The sequence below is a fragment of the Corvus kubaryi genome, unplaced genomic scaffold, assembly GCF_017639235.1.
Source record: "Corvus kubaryi isolate FWS band 111438036 unplaced genomic scaffold, C.kubaryi_AGA036_p1.0 37334, whole genome shotgun sequence".
In the NCBI taxonomy this organism is placed as follows: domain Eukaryota; kingdom Metazoa; phylum Chordata; class Aves; order Passeriformes; family Corvidae; genus Corvus; species Corvus kubaryi.
In genome coordinates this window covers 24,653,112-24,671,893 of record NW_024581108.1, presented here as the reverse complement: position 1 = coordinate 24,671,893, position 18,782 = coordinate 24,653,112, and the positions used below count along the sequence as shown (strand labels likewise).

Genomic DNA, 18,782 nt, shown 5'->3' with positions numbered 1-18,782 from the left:
TTAAGCATCAGATATGTTTATTAGACAATTCCAGAAGTCAGTTTGAGTAGGCAACTTGGAAAGAAAAGTAGAATATATTTGAATGTCCATGTTTTAATACTTCATGATCTCAAGGATACGGCAATCACAGAAGATAAAAACAGTGTTTACAAAAGGTACAAAAGCTGCCCTGCATTCCCAACTACAGGAAACAGGATTAGTTGACAAGGAAGCTTTGGAAAATGCAGCCACAGATTTCCAGCTGATTATGGAACACACAGTGATATTGCCATGGAGGTGCATCCACAAAAATCAGCGTTGTGTGGAAATTAAGGCACTTTGGATACACAGTATTCACTTCCACATAGGACAACCATTTCAGAGAAACCACAGTAAACTGCTACTGGAGGGATAGGACAGAATTCCCAGTACAGACCATCAGAGCTTAGTGGGAGCGAAGCTCTGGACAAAAACCCCACAGAAATATTATTTTTTAACCATATTTGATAACAAAGCAAATTTACTTTTACAGAGGTCAAGGGAGATCTCCATGATTTCAACACTGTTCAACACAATTTTAAACATTAAATGTAAAGTCCATGTGAAAACTGAATGAAGTTCACATTGGGGATTAGTGCACGTAGCTGCTTCCAAAGAAAAATAATAATAATAATAAAAAAAGCATTGATCTTCTCCACTCAACACCCATGAGGTACCCACCAACCACAGCCCAAACAGGATACAGTACAACGGAAGAATTTGGCAAAAAGCAATTTAAAACAGCACTTTCTGGTCCTCCTGGTCATTTTAGATTGTCCTTGTTCACTGTCCCTGTCCCACTGAGAACTCACACACTGCCACAGAGCCCACAAATCAGGATTCACTTTAAGGAAAAATTAAATCTCAGTTTTCCTCCCCAAAACTCCACCACTAATTGAGTAGTTTTGTAGATTTCTATTGCAGCCTTTGGTACATAAATGGAGTAAAACCATCCCAGAATCCAATCCTGATCCAACAGGAGTTTAATAGAATTGTTAGCAATGGCATTAGGAATTTATCATCAGGCACTGACTGGGTTTTATTTCACTGCTTTACTTCATTAATCCAGTGAAAAATGCCACTGTATAGGGAAAAAAGGCAACTTCTTTAAAACCAAAGCAGGATTTAAACATGGAAGTCATGTTTAATCTGAAAGATTTGGTTTATCATTAAAACAAATAATTTCCCTAGGAGTAGGATCCAACAGATTGCATCAAAAATAGGAAGAAGACACCAAGGTAACTTGTTATTCCCAGGATATTTACAAGTTTATCCTGCTATGTCTTGGACGGAGCATTAACGTCCAGAAAAAAGTGTCCTTTAATGTTAATTCCTCTTTTAGCAGGAGACAGCCTGGACACCCTGCACTATAAAATACAGCTACTCAACTGCTCCCTCTCACACAGCTGAAACTTCCACTGAAAACATGGAATTAACCTTCCTGAAACTCAATTTTCCATTCCTGCTTGAACCATATCCCATGACTGGGGACCACAGAATGATTTCTGTCCCTGTTTCAGAGTGTCCATGTAATTAATTACTGAAGCTTCACTCCATTCTTACAAAACTAAAGTAATAAAACTTATTTTTCTTAGTGTGATTATATGAATGTTTACTAGGATAATGCTATTTAAAAATATAGTGTTTTAATGTAATAACAACCTTCTTACAGACAAAAAAATAGGAGTTGAATAAGTGTGTTTTAAAAGCAAGGAGGAGATAAGAAATCCTACCCAGCAGAACACTCAATTCTTAGCAATTCAGGCATTTTACACACATAGAGTTGAACACTAAATTGTGATTTTAAGTGTCCTGAGGGTAGTTCCTCCTTTTGTGAACCTTCATAGAAGTCATGTCAGCTTTAAGATGCATTAAAATATATTATTCCCCAAATAAATCCACAATTTTTACACTGAATAGGCACAGGGAGTTATCTTTGTGGGGAGAAAATTATCTTTAAATAAACATAAGTAGAAGGATTTTTAACCAGGGTTATTTTCTTTTGCTTTCATTAGGGAGTAAGAGTTCACAGAACTTATGTTTGGCTTTATGTCATTAAGGAAAACCCCTCAAATTACAATTAATGAGATGTAAAGAAAATGCTAACTCAATTAAAGCAGAAAGATTGATCAAGTTTAACAATACCAATTAGGATAATCTTTATATTGTTCTACTTTGATTATATGGTTAAAAACCCAACAGGAATAGTGACCAATGGATCAACGACACAAAAATTAAACCAAAAATTAATGCAAATAGAGTGGGGAAAAAACAGGTAAAACTGCTTATATTTTGTAAACTTCAAGGATAAATTCATAATAATCCCAAATTTGAGTGACTACTTTAAACCAACTGTCAGCACTGTCCCTTTGGCTGAAGTGCATTTTAAAAGCAAGTTATGAAGTGATAATGTAAAGCCACGTGGATGTGCACCACACACGTTACAATATCTGTACATACACACAGAGCAGGGCAGAAAGGCTGTAAAATATTCAGCATTACCAGCACCACAGCGAGCTCCTACCACTGCTCCCAGCTAAAGTCATCTCCTCTACCAAACACAAGGAAAAAGCCTAAAATAGTAAGGAAAATGACTGCATTGCCAGCCAGCACCAGGCCACAGGCTCCCCATTTGATCTGAAATGCAAGAAATGGAACAATCAAAGCAGTTCTTGGAAGAGATGCTCAGGGCAGTTATTTCTAGGCATTAGATCAACTAAAATAGTAAAAAACCAAAAATACTACAGAAAGATGCTAAAAGCAGGAAAGACAATAAATAATTCAATTTGTGTGACTAATTATTCAATTAGAAGCCACTCATATCACTAATAAGCACTTCAGCCAAGCTACTGCTAGGATTTAGAAGGAAATAATTACTTGCCATGATTAAAACACACCTAAATCAGAGAGAAACCTGGTGAAATTACTGCTCTCCTTTCATTGCCACGCAACAAAATAAAAATATCTCCTTTTAAACAAGTAACAGGCATGGAAAACATGGTTTTAAATGTAATCAGCTTTTTTTTTTTAATGAGCTGCACAACTAAATTTACTCAAATAAGCAACATTTACTCTTAAAATACATGAATCAGAGTTCCCTCTCGTGGTCATTCTGCTGCTGCCAGGGCCACAATTTCAAAATAAAAATGGCAGGGAAATTGGGCATTACAAATAAATTCAGAGGAAGCACACAAAATTTAAAGGACTGAAAGCAAAGGGGAAAACCAACAGGACACACTAAAACATCACTGAGTGGTTGGGATGTGGGAGGGGGGAATTTCTTTGCCTTTCAAACAAATGTGACCAAAATCTCAGCACGGCAGAGCAGTTCAGAAAGCAAAGAGGAAAGAACTTAGGCAGAGTTTCCTCAGGCTTTGAGGGGCCAAAGTTTGGGAAATGCTTTGAAAGCCATAAGGGCAGCTCTGGAAGCTTGGCCTTTTATCTTTTAACTCCTAACACTCTCCATTCCCCAAGTTTGCAGCATCCTAAATAGAGAAAGACATTCCAAGATAAAAATAAGGAAGCTGGAGCAAGAAGTGGTGCAAAGGGTCATGAGACAGAGAAGCATGAGGTGGAGGAGGAGATATTATCTTGTGCTGGAGCAAAACAAGTCTGAGGGGAAAAGGAACAGCTAAAAACTTTTCAGTCATGTGAGTCCTTTCTTTAGGCCAAAAAGGAAAATTTCAGTGGATTATTTTCACCTGGAGACAACACAGTAATGAAATGAAAGCAGGATTTACAGTGCATTTAAAGATGATATCCAGTAAGTGGTGTCTGAGAACAAAAATTAGCAAGGACTTACTGCTTCCACCCGAGCAAGGATGATAGGAAATCCAAAGGCAGAGACAACAATTCCTGTGGTGAAGAAATAGGCCAGCTCCCTGCAGGCACTGCTGGCTGCATCACTGTCATCACTGACCCTCTTGGCAATGAAGTGGGGAATGGGGCAGATGAAGTAAAATATTAACACAAACAGAGGCCAGTACACACTGGGGAGGGGGAAGAAAGAAATTCATAATCAGTTAAAATAGATACTTCAATCAGAAACGTAGTGCAATACTTCTAATCCTACTTTTTGGCTTGGGAAGTGGATTAATCAAAAGATTCCACCCAAAATGGGGCAAGTCCACCTTGTTTTCCCTGCAGGGGTACAACAACATCCACCCTCTCACACGACCAAGTGTTAATTTATTTTACTTTTGCATCATTTCGCTGATTCAACTGTGACCACAGAGGGAGCAGGAAATGCACTGGAGCAGGACAGGAGCCGCTTCCCCAAATTCCAGGGATAAAGCAGGCACACCCTCGCATGTCATCTCTGCGTCAGAGCTCTCGTGAGCCTCCTCTCAATTTTCTGAAGTGTTACAGACACAGAATCACGGAATTATAGAGCAGTTTGGGCTGGAAGGGAACCCAAAGCTCATCCGGTTGCAGCCCCTGCCATGGGTGGGGACATTCCAAGTGGAACCTTGTGGGAGGAGGAGGGTTGTTCAAAAAACCAGGCCATTAAGGAGAATGTTTGTGTGAGATTTAAAACGCCTGCTTAGCAAGGCGGCACCGCTTTTCCTCAGGCAGCGCAGAGCTGTCCGCAGTCTTTTTTTCTTTTTTTTTTAATAATGGAAATGCAAATACCGGCTAAGGAAGTGGCGTTTAATCACAACAAGCTGCCACGTGCCAAAAGCCTGGAAGCGGGGGTGCTGCAGGAGGAGCCAAACAGCTCAATTAAATGAGAGAAACACCTTAATTAATGGATTTTAAACAGCAGAAGCTTTGGGAAAAGCGCCGGCCCGCTCACCCGTAGTACTCCAGGGCGCAGCCCAGCATGAGGAACGTCAGCCCGATGGCTCCGCTGAAGGAAAGGGCCACGAGAGCTGCAACGGCACAGGGCGGGCGGTGAGGCGGGGCCGCCGCACCGGGCATCCCTCCCGGGGCACCAGGAACCGCCTCACCGGGGGCCAGGCATCCCTCAGCGAGGGCCAGGTACCACCTCCCCCGGTGCCGAGCATCCCTCCCCGCCATTCCCGGCCGCCCGCCCCCGCGCTGAGGCGCTGCCCGGGGCGCGCTCCCTCAGCGGGAGCCCCCGGTACCTTTCACGCCCGCCATGTCCGGGCTCCGCTGGCACCGCGCGACTTCCGCCCTCTGGCCCCGCCCCTTTCCCGCCTCACGTGACCGAGCCTTTAAAAGGGCGGGCGCGGCTTTTCCCGCCACGCCCGCGCTCGCGGTAGGGGGCGGGGCGTCCTGAGGGGACGGCTGAGGGCCGGGGGTTAGCGCGCGTAACCCCCATAAACGAATGTGTGTTTTAATAGATAGCCCCTGTGTTTGTGTAATTAATGCATATATGTGTGCGTTAAATTCATGTGTGTGCGTAATAAACGTATGTTTGTGCGCAGCCGCGATTTGAAGCCATAAACACCGCTTTAAGGAGCCCCCGCCCCTCAGTCATTGCTGTTTCGTGGGTACTCAAGAAAACCTCTGTTTTCACCCCAAAAGATGGACCCGCGCGTCTCAGGGTCTGTATCATTCCTCTTCTGCTAATATACACGAAGAAAAGCACAGCTCTTTTTTTAAAAGCGGTGTTTTTCAAGCCTCCGATTTTTGAGACGGCACTTCTGAGCTCACATTTTTGACCCAAGAGAAGTCTTTTTGCCCCAAAAACAGCCTTTAAGACTAAGAAGCGGCCTTTTTGCCCCAAAAAGAACCATTTTGCCTCAAGAACAGCCTTTTTATCCCAAGAACAGCATTTTTGTCCCAAGAAAAGCCTTTCTGAGGGAGATTTTGCACAGCCTTTTCGCTACCCCGCCCCAGGGAGCTTTTCTTCAGATACCTCCCTCTCTACCTCTCAGCTCTTCTTAGTTTATATCTTCCCCTTTTTTTTCCCACATTTTTTCTCATTTTTCATTACTTTGAGCCAAGAAGGCTTTTTAAAACAGGCTTAATCTGCTAAATGCTTCAAGTGAAGATTTTGGGTTCGCTGACTTGTTTGGCTGCGGGTCTCTGAAGGCAGTAGCCCAAGCACAGCAATGCCACGTTGTTTCCAATTAATTTGGGAAAAGCACCTGGAATGGCAAACCTGTGGATAATGACAGGTCATGAACGATCGTGTTACAGTGACCATACTGACCCAGCCAGGGCTCACCACCCCTCGCCCAGGAGCAGATGTAGGACTTGAACCTTGTGGTCACAAGCACAAAACATACCTGAATGTTAATTTGAGCTTTTTAATGTATATACAAATGTTTTAGACCAGTCACAATTTCATTGAGTATATACCGTATTTACAAAAATTACAATAATTTAGTCAAACAGTAAACCTGAACATTGATAACCTCTGTCACTACCAGATATGACAAGAATGGGGGTTTTTTAGTTAACTATTTGGATATACATACATCCTAATACTTTCATGCATCCATAAAAACATTAGGGATGGAAGTAATCAAAGCTTAAGTGGGGTAAGGGGGGTTTTTTTGGTAAAGTTTAATGATGGATTTGTATTTTGTGAATGGATGAGTATCCAGAGTTATGTGCCATGACAAACTCGATACAAAGCTAATGAGGTTTTCATCATTAAAAAAAGTACGTTATAGTAATGAGATCCTTTTTATTATATAGGCATAGGTCACAATATCTACAAATGTGAATGAGAAACAATAAACCAACAAATCACAGGAACATGATTCACATTCCAGTTATCTCTTTAAATAAGACAAGCACATACTGGATCAAAACATTAATAAATAACATCCAGTTTGTTACTATTATCTTAAGGTCTTTTATATAAAAGGAGACCTATGTGTTGGTTTCACATTTTCTGTTAATGGCAGTAAATAATGGACCAATACAACAAAAGGATGAGTTTTATACAGAAAGCCATGTACTTTGACACACTGTCTTTGCAGTAATAGCTTTGCCACTTGAAAATGTAAGTGCAACAAGTAGTGGATTGTCTTGGAAAACCACCAGCCTTAAAGACTCACATCCGATGGCAACCTGCTCCTGAGGCAGTGAATACAAATTATTTCCTGCCCATCTTCTGAGTATCCCTCAAATACAGATACATGTTGGTAAATAAACTGCTAGCTTTAGTTACTCTACAAAAGAACACCAGAATTTGGGGTGAAGTTTGAATTTGATCTCGCTTTTGAACTAGGAAAGCTGCTTCAGCTTCAGCATCAGAGAGATTTCCTTGTGATGTTATTGCTTTGGTCCAATATAAACTTTTCAGATAATCAATTTCCACTGTATTGACCTCAGAAATCAGACCTGGGCTATGGATGTCGATGTGACAGCTTGTACACCATGATCTGAAAAATGAAGCTGCAACAGGTTTCAGCCTGCCAAGAGCCTTGGCCAAGTGCTCTGGAGCTGATAAAGGCATAAAGGTGATCCAAGTGGGCTGGAAAAAGTTCTGAATCCTTGGGAGGGGAAGTGTTACCTAGAGACTGGGAAGTTTCTAAAATTTTGCAGCAGAATTTTAAGTTGTTGGTATTTCTTTGATGGTTTCAAGCTGCTGATGAGAACCATGGGAAACGCAGCACGTGCCCACTCCTCACTTTGACAAGCGTGGATTCACCCTTCCCCCCAAACCTGCTGTTTAACAAACCAACAAGGTGCTGTTCAATCAAGGACTCGCTGCTTCCTTTCAAAAGCACTTGCTGAGGAATTCTGCCTGCACATTTCACTGTGGGACTGTGAGGTGGAGCACAGTATTAATGCAAAAGCAGCGGGCAGCTGCCACGCTGACCTAACCCAGGGTTCAGCTTCAGCTCTATTCAGCCAGACTACACTATATGAGCAATTAAGCAGCAAATGGTGACTGTTAGGAGTGGGCCTACGCCACAGCTGAGCACTTCAATTGGATAATTTGATCCAAACCCAGGAAAAAAAAAAGTACATCAAAGTTTGGGCCTCACCACCAGTTGTTGAACTCAACTGAAGCGTTGCCATATCACATCTCACCAAAAAAAAAAAAAAAAAAAAAAAGTAGGAAATTCACCAGCTACACTGTGTCGAAGACAGAGCAATTCCACCTTTCCCCAGTATGCATTCTCTCTCGTCCCACTGGAATCCAAAATAAAATAGAAAAGTTACCAGAAACTGTAACCCCGTGGCTCTGGTAGGGCGAGCCAGGTGGCCAGAGTTGCTCTGAGCTCAGGATTCTGGAGACAAGTGTTCGGAAACCTTTCTCTTGTTCTTCATGATAAGTATTAGGCTCTTAGTTTTCTGAAACTTCTGAATTTCCAGCCAGAGTTTGGTTGATCTGTGACATTTGTGACAAGAGACTATATAAGCACTAGCATGGGTCTGTAGTGGAGACTGAGAAAGTACCTAATACAAGGGTTTTTGTCCTTGGTTTTCAAATTCTGACCAGGCATCGTTTAGCTCCATAAATATCATCTTTGCATATTGTTCATATGGCTGCCCAGTAGCCTGGAATAAAAACAGAGAGAAAAGAGGGATATCAGAGCTGCCAAACCCAACCACACACAGCTGACACGTGAGCAAATTCCCAAGCAGTTCCATGAATTTTCTCTTATTCCTTGACAAAAAGAAGCTACTCTGGAGGGCTGCTTTCCTTAAGAATTTCTTGGCTTTGCTGCTCCTCAGAGCTGACAACCCCAAAGTGGGATAAAGCACTGTCCCACGGGCATAATAAATGTAACCTTCTAAATAATAACTGTAACCTTGGCGTTGGGAGAGAAGTTTTACCTGCACGGAAGGGGAAGAGCTGCCACCTGACACAGTTCCTGGATTTAATCAGTATTCCTGCAAACCTTGGGCAGCCCACATCCCCCCAAGCCTTGAGACTCAGGGCCTCCACTCCCTGACAAGCAGAAGCCTCCTCCTCCCCATGGAGTGTCCCAGATGGAGTTGTTGCTGCAGAAGCCAGACCATGAGCCACAGTCTGGGCTAGCCAACAACCTGATTGTTCCATTGCTGGAGTTTGATTTGAATCTCCTTTAGCAGGAGCTGTTGTCCAGCAGCAGAGTGGCTGAGGGTCAAAGTGAGGGTGCCTAAAGCTCTGAATTTCTGCTGCTTGAAGCAGCAGGTTCCAGGCACAATCTTGGGGCTGGGAGTGGTTTCACAAAACCCCTGACTGGTTTGGGCTGGAAGGGACCTGAAAGACTAAATGGTTCCATGGGCAAGGACACCTTCCACTATCCCAGGTTGCTCCAACCTGGCCTTGGATGCTTCCAGGGATGACTTTAGAGCCCTCAACTTTCAGAAACCAGCAAAAATCTTGAGCTCCCACTTTCTACAGAGCTGTTTGCAGCAATAAATTCAGCGATCCCATCCAACACTTCATAATCAACGCCAGCAGCGAGGTGGGAGCAGCCCAGCCGTACCTTGTCCGGGTGAACGACGAGCACAGCCCGCCTGTACACCTTCTTCACCTGCTCTGGAGTCACCAGATCGGCCATACTCACAGGCTTCCACTTGGTCTCCCCAGCCCACAGCACCGTGTGCATCGTGGACAGCAATGCCCTGATATTCCTCTCCTTCCCTTCGATCCACTCCAGGACCTGCAGAAAGGAATGTAAGTGTCTATTTTTGCCTCACATTAGATATTCTGCCGAGACAAAGTTTCTTCATTTGAATAGCCATGACCCCAAGGGGCATCTTAAATTTCTTTCCATGCTTTAGAAAACCTTTAGAAAACCTTTGTCTGTCGCTAATTGTCATTAATTTTTATATCACTGCTTGAAAGTTAAGATACAGCTTAAGCAACATGCCTGCTAAAAACACTGACTTAGTAACACTTGATGGAATAGTCAAAATGTAAATTAAGTGTGTAACTGCTTCTTTAGTAAGGTAATAATTGCATACCTAAACTAAGCTCAGCTAGAGCTAAAATGTAACTGTGAAAACCAAAGGGTAAATAGATCTCACAGTTCCAGACTGAGCTGCCCCAATGAAATAAGAATGCATCAGAGCAAAAAGAATTATATTGGGAAGGCCAAATCAGCTGGGAGCTTCAGTGGCTCAACAGCTTTTGTGGGGATAAAAGTGGGACCTGGGAAAACTCCTGCTCCCTCCATGGCCTGACATCTGTCTGGCTGTTGTGGCTGATGTTTGTGTTCAGCCTGGTTGCTGTCCCATTCTTCCCAAAGGTTAAAACCTTTCCACAAGGCTAAACCCAGGACATTTTCAGAGGATCATTCTGTTTTCTAGAACTTTGCTTGGCTTTTGCTGCAGCTTTTCCTCTGAGTTATCTCTCCTTATGTAATTCCAATTTGTGGTTTCATATTTCAAATACAGAGCAGGACAGACTGAATTCCCTTTCCTTTTCATAAGAGATCTGCAGTTTGGCAATTTATTGAGGAGAGATGAGAGAATTCCAAAGCGGGCAGGATTAATGAGGCAGAGGATTAGTTCAATTAGCTGCGCCTGCTAATCAGGGCTGGAGTGCTGTGGAAGAGCAGCAGCCCAGACAGTGACACTGCGCAAGCCATTGTTGATGTGGTGTGGTTGAGGACAGAAATGTAACCTTGGAGTTTTAAAGCTATTGAGGACATTGAATGACCGTGAGAACATCACCAAGAAGTTTGCTTACTTTTAGTTTTTCAGGGTCCATCTCCTTTGCCATTTCTTCTTTTCTCATCTCAGCTATTGTTTTGGGGCCCTTCTTGTCCTTGTGAGCATTAAACCCTTGACCAGATAATAAATCTTCGAAATCTGCAGACACTTTTGGCTTGGAATCTTGAAGAACAGGAAGATTTGAAGTTATTATCATAATATGGGTGCTTTTAACACTGGTTTTCCAACTAAGATACACCCTTCAGTTAAGCACATTAACAGTCTCCCAGTGCTATTGAGAGTGCAGGTTCTCATAAAAGATGTTACTTAATGTTACTTTTAAGTTGTTTTTATTATTATAGAATCCCAGAATGGTTTGGATTGGAAGGAACCTTAAGGTTTATCCAGTTCCAACCCCCTGCCATGGCAGGGACACCTTCCACTATCCCAGGTTGCTCCAAGCCCCGTCCAACCTGGCCTGGGACACTTTCCGGATTATTTTGGAAACTCATTTGGAATACAGGACTTCCTAAATAGCACACGTTAGAGTCTAGGACAGGATACAGCACCAGATAATCAACACGACTGACTTGCTTAGCCCTAAGCTGCCAAACAAAGGGACATCGGGAGCCAACCCTTCGGATGCAGAATTCCAAGGCTCTTACCAGCACTAGCAGGTCCTTTCCCGCGCTCGCCCTGCGCCCCGGCCGTGGCCGAGAAGCTCACGTTGTAGTTGGGCTTGTTCTGGGGGGAGGCGTGGGGCACGCTGGGCTGGCCCTTGGGCTGTGCCCCCTGCCAGCCGTACCCCGCTCCCTGCTGCCACCCGCTGCCCCCCATGGGCTGCGGCGGCGGCTTCTGCGGCGACGGGGGGAACCCCCCGCCCATGCCCGTCGGCGTGGTCGGCTTGCTGGCGAACGAGGGGCCACCTGCGGAGAACGACGGGAGTGATGGTGGGAATTACAACAGGGAATTGGTTCGCCCTCCCTAAAGGGAATCCAGCTAGAATCTCCCAGTTTTCAGCTCTGCCACAAACTTGGTTTTGCAACATCGGTTTTGCCCTTCCACTTTCCTGTCATTGCCCTGTGAGCTTTTTAAAGGACAGCACCTGGCTTTGAGGGTTTGAGGAATCGGAGGTTGCTTGGGGAAACAGGGAAAGCTCGATGTAGGTAACAGGGAGCCACAGCTCTGTGTGGATGGTGACAACACAGAATCACAGAACGATTAAAGTTGGGAGGGACATTAAAGCTCATCCAGTTCTATCCGCTGCCATGAGCAGGGACACCTTCCACTAGGCCAGGTTGCTCAGAGCCCCATCCAGCCTGGCCTTGAGCACTTCCAGGGATGAGGAACCTCTCTGGGCAGCCTGTGCCAGTGCCAACACCAAGCTGGTGTTGTTGAAGTCGTACCTCCTCACGCTGTGCTGATTAATACCATCCACAGCGATGTGTCCCAGCACCTCATTGCTTCAGGGAATGCTCCTCTGGCTCTGTTTGTGTTTGTGGGAGGTGCCCAGTGTCAATGTTTTATTATTTCACACTGACATCCACACTCAACTCCCAGCTCGGGAATGTGTCATGGAAACTGGATGAAGTGCTTTCGACTCAGTCATGACGAACAAAAATGTGCTTAAATATCCCGAGGATGCCAAGCCATTTGTTTTTAAACCTCACCACTCTCCTACAGAATGCATGTTTTAAAAGGACCTCGGAGGCTCTGACATGGGGCTTGGCAGCCTTTTTATTTTGCTCCTGCAGAGCAGCCTGTAATCCAGCAGAGGGAACTGGGAAACCTAATTCCAGACCCATGCTGGTACTGACGCAAAGGGGAAAACAAACATCACACCAAACCACAAGGGCTCGCAAAGAGCTGAGAGCAGCAACAAAGGCAAGAAAAATCTATTTACCACAGTCAGACAATGCTAGGGTTTATGCAAAGCTTCAGTAATTTCTCAGAACTGCCTTTTTAACACTGCAGTTTGCTGATTGTTTTAAGAAATAAAACAAGGGGAAAAGGCTTTTCTAAGCAGTCAAGCTTTGTAGCCAGGTGCAAATACCCCACCTTTAGATAATACTGCAAATTAGAGGCAGATTAATTCCCCAGGTTTTCTCACAAAGCAGAAAAATGAGTCAAGTCTGGAAGGAAACAATTCCCCAAGAACCCCAGCAGCTTTGCAGAGCCAAATTCTCCTCCCAGGCCTGTAGCAGCACTTGAACACCGAGCATCCTCAGCCAGAGCGTGTTTAGACTTATCAGAGGTTATGCTTTGCAATCCATTGAGCCTGCTGAGCTCCCTGCACATTGCCAGCACATTTTTTGACCGGGGATCAGGAAAAGCACGGATTTGTGAGAGTTTACAGAGAATCAGGCAGAAGGGAAAGCCTGGCAGCAGCACTGGCATGCAGGTGGGTTGAGAGGCCCCACACATACCAGGGTGCTCAGCCTATTTCTCTAAAAGAATGCTGGTAATTTATCATTTTCTTTTTTTAATAAGAGATGCAAACCTGCTAAACTCGCTCCAAGACTTCCCAGATCAGCAAATGGATCCAGTGTTTGGGGTTTGGCCTGATGAGTGGGAGTGCTGTGGAGGGATCCTGTAGGACTGGTGGCAGCAGACTTACTTCCCATTCCTAGACCACCTTAAAAAGAAAAAAAAATGTATATATAAAAAAGGAAAAAGAACATTTTTCCTCCTGTTTGATGTGAGTGCAGCTCTTCCCCAGTGCTCAGTCACATATTAGAAGCCTGCTATTAAAATTGAGTGTACCATTGTCAGGTTCCTCAGCAGCCTCAGACTTGTTGCACACCCACTCCCAATTAGGAGCAGCAGCGGGAATGTTCCCAGACTGTCTGCACTGACAGAGGAATTATGACACATGGATATATTTTAAGAACTAGAAGCCTTCAGGAAGCAACTTTGGGAGGCCATACACACTCTCCCAAGATTAGAAAGAATCATGCAATCATTTAGTGGCATCCCGGGAATGACAGCACTTCCCAGGTCCTTCCCGTGGCTCTACATGGAATGAAACAACCTATGGACACCCTCACCTCACCTCACCTGTCCTGCTCCGGGCCCTTGAGGAAACAAATCCAGATTTTTTTTGAATTTGGAAATCTTTAGAGGGAACCTTTTCTTTGCAGTCACTGGCAGCATTTTCCCTCTGCGTCTCAGAGCTCCTTAAAGGTGTTTTTTTTGTTGTTAACCACCCTGAATTTTTATGACACATACCTGCTTTGTTGGGCCAGTCCCAACCACTGGAAACATCTGGTTGGATGGAAACCGTTGGAGTGCTAGAAGCTAAACAGAATGATTGGTATCAGTATCTCAAAGTAGCCCAGCAAAACCAGCATAGCCCAGTGCCCACCAAGAGCCACTGGGACTCGACAAAGTCTGAGAACCTCCAGTGGGAGGTGGCCCTGCCCATGGCAGGGGGCTGGAACTGGATGATCTTTAAGATCCCTTCCAACTTTCCAGGGAATACACCCGAGGAGCACGTTAGGTGATCAGGCACAAACAAATCCATGACTGAATGTGTTTCAGACAGGGCTACACATGAAATTTTCGGATGAGGAGGAAATTAAGGAACATTCTAAACAAAGAGAAGAAAATTCCTTCTTTTCAGTCAAATTCAGCTGTGCATTTGGTCAGGGTTCATACTGGATCTGAAGAAAGTTGGTGACTGCAACTAAAATCACCAAAGGATGTGTGTTTTCTCTTAATATGGCTGTGTTCAGTGCAATTAATGGTAGTTTGGTTCAAAGGAGACCTCATAACCACAGGAATATGTGGGCAGACATTCTTCATGGCCTCTTTTTTTATTTATATAAATAGCCTATTAATTAAGTCTAAGACCTGAGCAAAACTCGGCTCATCCTACCACACTCCAGCTGCTGAACACACTTTAAGTCCAGAGACAAAAAGCTCTTTCCTGTTTCGTGGGGTTTCTGTGGTTTAGGGTCATTTTATGGGAAGCATCAGTTTGTAGTTAATGGTTCCATTTCTATTTCAAAGCAACATTTTACATTTATTTAAACACCCTGGCAGAGCCTCCCTTTTCTTACCCATGTGAAAGGGATCACTGTGCACAGTTGGTGAAGGGCTTCTTGTGGCTTGAAGGAAAGGATCCCCAGGGACAGCCGATGAGCCAAGGAAGGAACCCAGGAGGTCCGGACCCGTTTGCTTGGGGCTACTTCCAAATGGATCAAAGGCAGTGGCTGTGAAAACATATTTGAGAAAACGAAATCATTACCGTGCACCAGGAATGTGCTCCAGGGGAAAGGCACTGCTGTGGGGAGAGGAAATCTGATACCTGCAGACGGCAAATAGGAGAGTGTGAGACTGTGGGGGAGCAACTGGAGAGCATCAGTACCCCAAACAAATTCTGGGGACCTAAAGAGCCCCATGACTTGGTCATGGCAACAGACTGACCCCACCTCTCGTTCCCAAAGAGAGGAGAGAGGCTGAATTTGGAGCCAGGCAAAGTGAGTATTTAAGCACTCAGGCACTTCAGATGGAGTTTTAACTCCCAGTAGAGGGTGGAGCTTGGAGTTACTGCCCCGGTGCAATTCCTGCCATCCCTGCTTCCTCTCAAGATGATTTAAGGCTGGCAGAGGTTATCCATGTTGGGGATAAAAGGACTTTTAGAAACAGCTTTAGAAAATAACAGGTATCTTTCCTACAGAGCATCCCTTGTTACAAAAATCCAGTTCTTCTCAAACTCCATTTTTGACCAGTTTGTTCGGTCTTCTCTCTTTCGTGTGAAACCCGCAACAAGCCCAGCCAAAAGAAACTCCTGTGAAGTCACTCAGATTCTTGTGAACAAATTTAAGGTAAAAAGCATCCTGAAAGGTACAATCCCTAGGAGCTCTGCATTGTGGTAATGATGCTACTCAGTCACTACCCTTCACTCATCTCCCAAGCTCTTATCCTTGCTTTCCTGGCTTGGGATAATTGAGCTGTGTGATCCTGGCTCTGTAGAGCTCATAAATCCCTAAACCTTTTCCTGACCTGTTGCTGCACATCATGTGATGTGTCTGCACAATCTTCCCTGAGTGAGAGCTCTCAGACTGAGCCTGCAACAGCCACAGCAAGAGGAACCTTCTCCAGGCACAAGTGACCAATTTCTTCCACTGAAACGTGGATTCTTCTCCTCTCTCTTTGCACTTGCTCTGCTCTGTTTGCTTTATCCTTCAAAAGATCCCTTTCCCTAGTATCTATCCAACCATTCCTTCTGCAGCCTGGTCTTGGAAGAAACAGAAATTCTCTATTTCCTAGTCCAGGATCACTATCACAGCTCCAAACACCCTAAGTTAAAAGAGAAATTAAATTCAAAGTACTATGGGCCTACCCAAACCCCGAGAGGATTTTTTTAAACTCATAATCTCCTCGTATGCATTACTGGACACATAATGAGAGCAAAACTGAGGATCTCCAGTGGCTGTTGGTGTGAGGAGCCACCAAACCCCTGGGTGTGCTCCAGTAGGGGCTGATTTGGTGAGGATGCACCAGCTTGGAGTAGAGGAGCTCCTTGGCCTCTTGGGATCCCCCACATGAGCGGGGGGTGGCCAAGAGCAGATCCCCCAGAGGGATCCTCCAGGGATCCTCCGCTCGGCAAAGCCACCATTACCTTCTCCTACCCTCGGGGACGGGGACGGGGACGCCGAAGCTGCCGAGCGCCGCGGGGTCGACTGCACAGATCCAGGTGCCCCCACGTGGAAAACCTCCTCAGCAGCGGCTCCACTGGGGCTCTGGGAGCTCGGCCCACCGACCCCAAACAAATCATTCAGCAGGTCAGAGTTAGAGGGGGCAGCGCTGGGCTGCGAGGGAAAGCTCTTGCTCATGGGGCTGCCATCCAGGCCCAGCAGGTCCACGTCTTCAGGGGGAGGTGCTGCTGGAGGCTCTTGCTGCTTTTTGCTGTGTTTGGGTGTCCCGTGGGGCTTGTCACCGCTGGCATTACTGTGCTGACTGGAAAGGGACAAGAGTTCGTCATCTGACTGTTCGCTTTCCTCATGCACCAACGCTGCTCGATCCTCTGAGGTGGGGTGAGAGCTACTTTTGTCAGATTTCTGATCTAAATGATGATTGAAAATAAAATTAGGCAGCTGTTAGTTTGGTCATCACAAAGGTCCTGTAAAAATCAGCTTACAAGCAGAACAGAAAGCTACTGAGAATAGCACAGCAGCATTTGGCTAAAATTATTTTGTTTTTTAAAATAAAAGTCGGCAAATTTCTCCCCCAAAAGGTTCTGCAGCCCTGGCACAGCTGCCCAAGGCAGTGGTGGAGTCCCTGTCCCTGGAGGGGTTTAAATGCCCTGTGGATGTGGCACTGGGGGACATGGTCAGGGGTGGCCTTGGCAGTGCTGGGGAACAGTTGGACTTGATGACCTGAAAGGTCTTTTCCAACCTAAATGATCCCATGAGTCCTTTGCAAAGATTAACCTAAATTTTCTCATCAAGGCTTATTTATTTCAAGTTTTAACATGAAGGAGGCCTCGGGTGAAGGTTCACCCTAGAACTGTGTCAATAATGGTCCCACAGAGCACAGTTTGAAGAGGATGTTGTAGGAAATGAATTCCCACTGCATTGCAACGTCAGGGTGTGCCCAGCAGCAGCTCTGTGACCTACTGGCAAAAACACGCTACAGTGGGATCCTTCAGCCTCACTCCGTGCTCCAGGCAGGCAGAAAAGGAGTTGTTTATGTTCTTTGAGGCAGATTTGACTCTGCAGACTAAGCCTTGCCTACCTTGCCAGCTGAGAGAGGAGAAGAATGCACTCTGCCCAACGTTCCTGATGTTATCCTGGGGGGAGTCCGTGGCGCCTCTACCTGCAGCACAGAGCACCAGAGACGTGGATCAAGCAAAACCCAGCTCAGCATGAAGAAATCATGTACAGGGAATAAATCTGTGCAGCCCTTACCTGCCAAAGCAAGAGTGTCCTGGTGCTCCTGGTGGGAGGAGAAGAGAATGGAGGGATTGATGTCTTTTGTCGTGAAGTTCTCCCATGGGGGAGTTAATTCAGTTTGTCTGTCTGCAGACTGTATTTCTATGTCCAGTATAACATGAAAGAGCTGAGGGTATTTGTCTGGAGAGTCACAGGCATCCAGCTCAGGCCTAAAGGGGACAAGAGTGGTCCAGTTAAAAAGGGAAAAATATTTTTGGTAAGCTATAAAAAGGCTTTCAGTATATCCAGGCTTTTCATATTTCATCTGTGACTGTTCTCCCTCAGCCTTCATCAGGCTTTTATGCATCAGGTTTGATTAATGTGCAGTTTCAATCACTCACTTGGTAAATTTGAGAGTGGTTGTTCCCAGGGCTATGAATCCAGTATGAAATTGAATTTGGAATATTTGTGTGTTGGTCATCTGAAAAAAACAAAACCAATCAGAGAGCACCAGAGTGAACAAGGGCTTAAATACAGGAGTTAGTTAAGTCTACCCTAACTTAACTGCTGCATAACTTAATTCATTCTGCTTGTTCTACAGGCAGTATTTCCTTCTCAATATTCCCAATGTTTCCATCTGCCTTAAACCCTGCTGCTGCAGCCTCTGTACAGCAGAAAGCCTTCAGGAACAGGCCTTTCTTTCCCTGCTTCTCTTTATTTCTGGGATCTACTCATCAGTTTTGCAATGAAATGAAGCTGTTCCCACTGAATACATTGGAGCAACAGGTTTGTTTCCCAGAAAATATAAAACCATTTCACTTGGAGTGGAGGCTTTAGGAAACAGCAAACAGCACCAAAAAATTAATGGAGAAGAGGAAAATATTCACTGCCCACTCTGCAACTTGAATATTTTCAAATACATCCTCAGGGAAATTCTGGAGATTCCATGTTTAGCCAGCTCTGAGCTCCCCACACTGCCTCCACAAGAGAAGTGAAACCAGCTCCTACTTTGGCTTGGAGGCGTCCCCCGATGGTCGATCTCATGTGGTAGACAGAGACAACAACATCTCCATGGACAGTGGCTCCCAGTGGGATCAGGACTTTCCCTTCCTGCACACGGTATTCTCTTGGAGAGGAAGAGGAGAAAAGCCGTGGTTAAGGTCCCTCCTATCCCATGTCCACATAAAAGCTCTCACCGCCCTCAGGCCAAGCGAGGAGAAGGAGCAGTCAATGTTCTGCTTGGTTAAAACAAGAATATTCCACGGGGGGAACCAATACAGCTCTGAACAATCTCTGTGAAGGTATCCCACCTCCTGACAACCTCAGATCCTGATGTCTGTGCAGTTATCCCACCTCCTGACAGCTCAG

General features: G+C 45.0%; 2 protein-coding genes across 3 annotated transcripts in view; both read right to left on the bottom strand.

The window, feature by feature from the left end:
* On the bottom strand, positions 1 to 5,210 carry LEPROT. Its single transcript, XM_042030921.1, has 4 exons — positions 5,106 to 5,210; positions 4,814 to 4,889; positions 3,821 to 4,007; positions 1 to 2,655 (listed from the first exon to the last, which is right to left on the bottom strand). Exons 1-4 carry the CDS (start codon positions 5,119 to 5,121, stop codon positions 2,539 to 2,541), a joined length of 396 nt encoding a protein of 131 aa, XP_041886855.1. The 5' UTR covers positions 5,122 to 5,210; the 3' UTR covers positions 1 to 2,538.
* Positions 5,211 to 6,222: 1,012 nt separating this feature from the next.
* Positions 6,223 to 18,782, bottom strand: part of DNAJC6 (DnaJ heat shock protein family (Hsp40) member C6) — a 41,001-nt gene continuing 28,441 nt past the window's right edge. For both annotated transcript variants that reach the window (XM_042030919.1, XM_042030918.1), the window contains exons 8-19: positions 18,423 to 18,540; positions 17,816 to 17,895; positions 17,451 to 17,644; positions 17,278 to 17,358; positions 16,163 to 16,606; positions 14,598 to 14,750; positions 13,765 to 13,833; positions 13,037 to 13,171; positions 11,202 to 11,462; positions 10,574 to 10,719; positions 9,366 to 9,542; positions 6,223 to 8,448 (exon numbers count right to left, since the gene is read on the bottom strand). In XM_042030919.1, coding sequence (XP_041886853.1) covers positions 8,347 to 8,448; positions 9,366 to 9,542; positions 10,574 to 10,719; positions 11,202 to 11,462; positions 13,037 to 13,171; positions 13,765 to 13,833; positions 14,598 to 14,750; positions 16,163 to 16,606; positions 17,278 to 17,358; positions 17,451 to 17,644; positions 17,816 to 17,895; positions 18,423 to 18,540 — 1,960 coding nt within the window. In that variant the 3' untranslated portion in view covers positions 6,223 to 8,346. The remainder of the gene's footprint in view (positions 8,449 to 9,365; positions 9,543 to 10,573; positions 10,720 to 11,201; positions 11,463 to 13,036; positions 13,172 to 13,764; positions 13,834 to 14,597; positions 14,751 to 16,162; positions 16,607 to 17,277; positions 17,359 to 17,450; positions 17,645 to 17,815; positions 17,896 to 18,422; positions 18,541 to 18,782) is intronic.

What these genes read in the sequence shown, in the direction of transcription:
- LEPROT (XM_042030921.1), bottom strand. An exon ending in TGCGCCCTGGAGTACTACGG is followed by an intron (nt 4,008 to 4,813) that starts GTGAGCGGGCCG and finishes CCCCCTCCCCAG; the next exon opens with TGTGTACTGGCCTCTGTTTG. An exon ending in TCCTTGCTCGGGTGGAAGCA is followed by an intron (nt 2,656 to 3,820) that starts GTAAGTCCTTGC and finishes CTTGCATTTCAG; the next exon opens with ATCAAATGGGGAGCCTGTGG.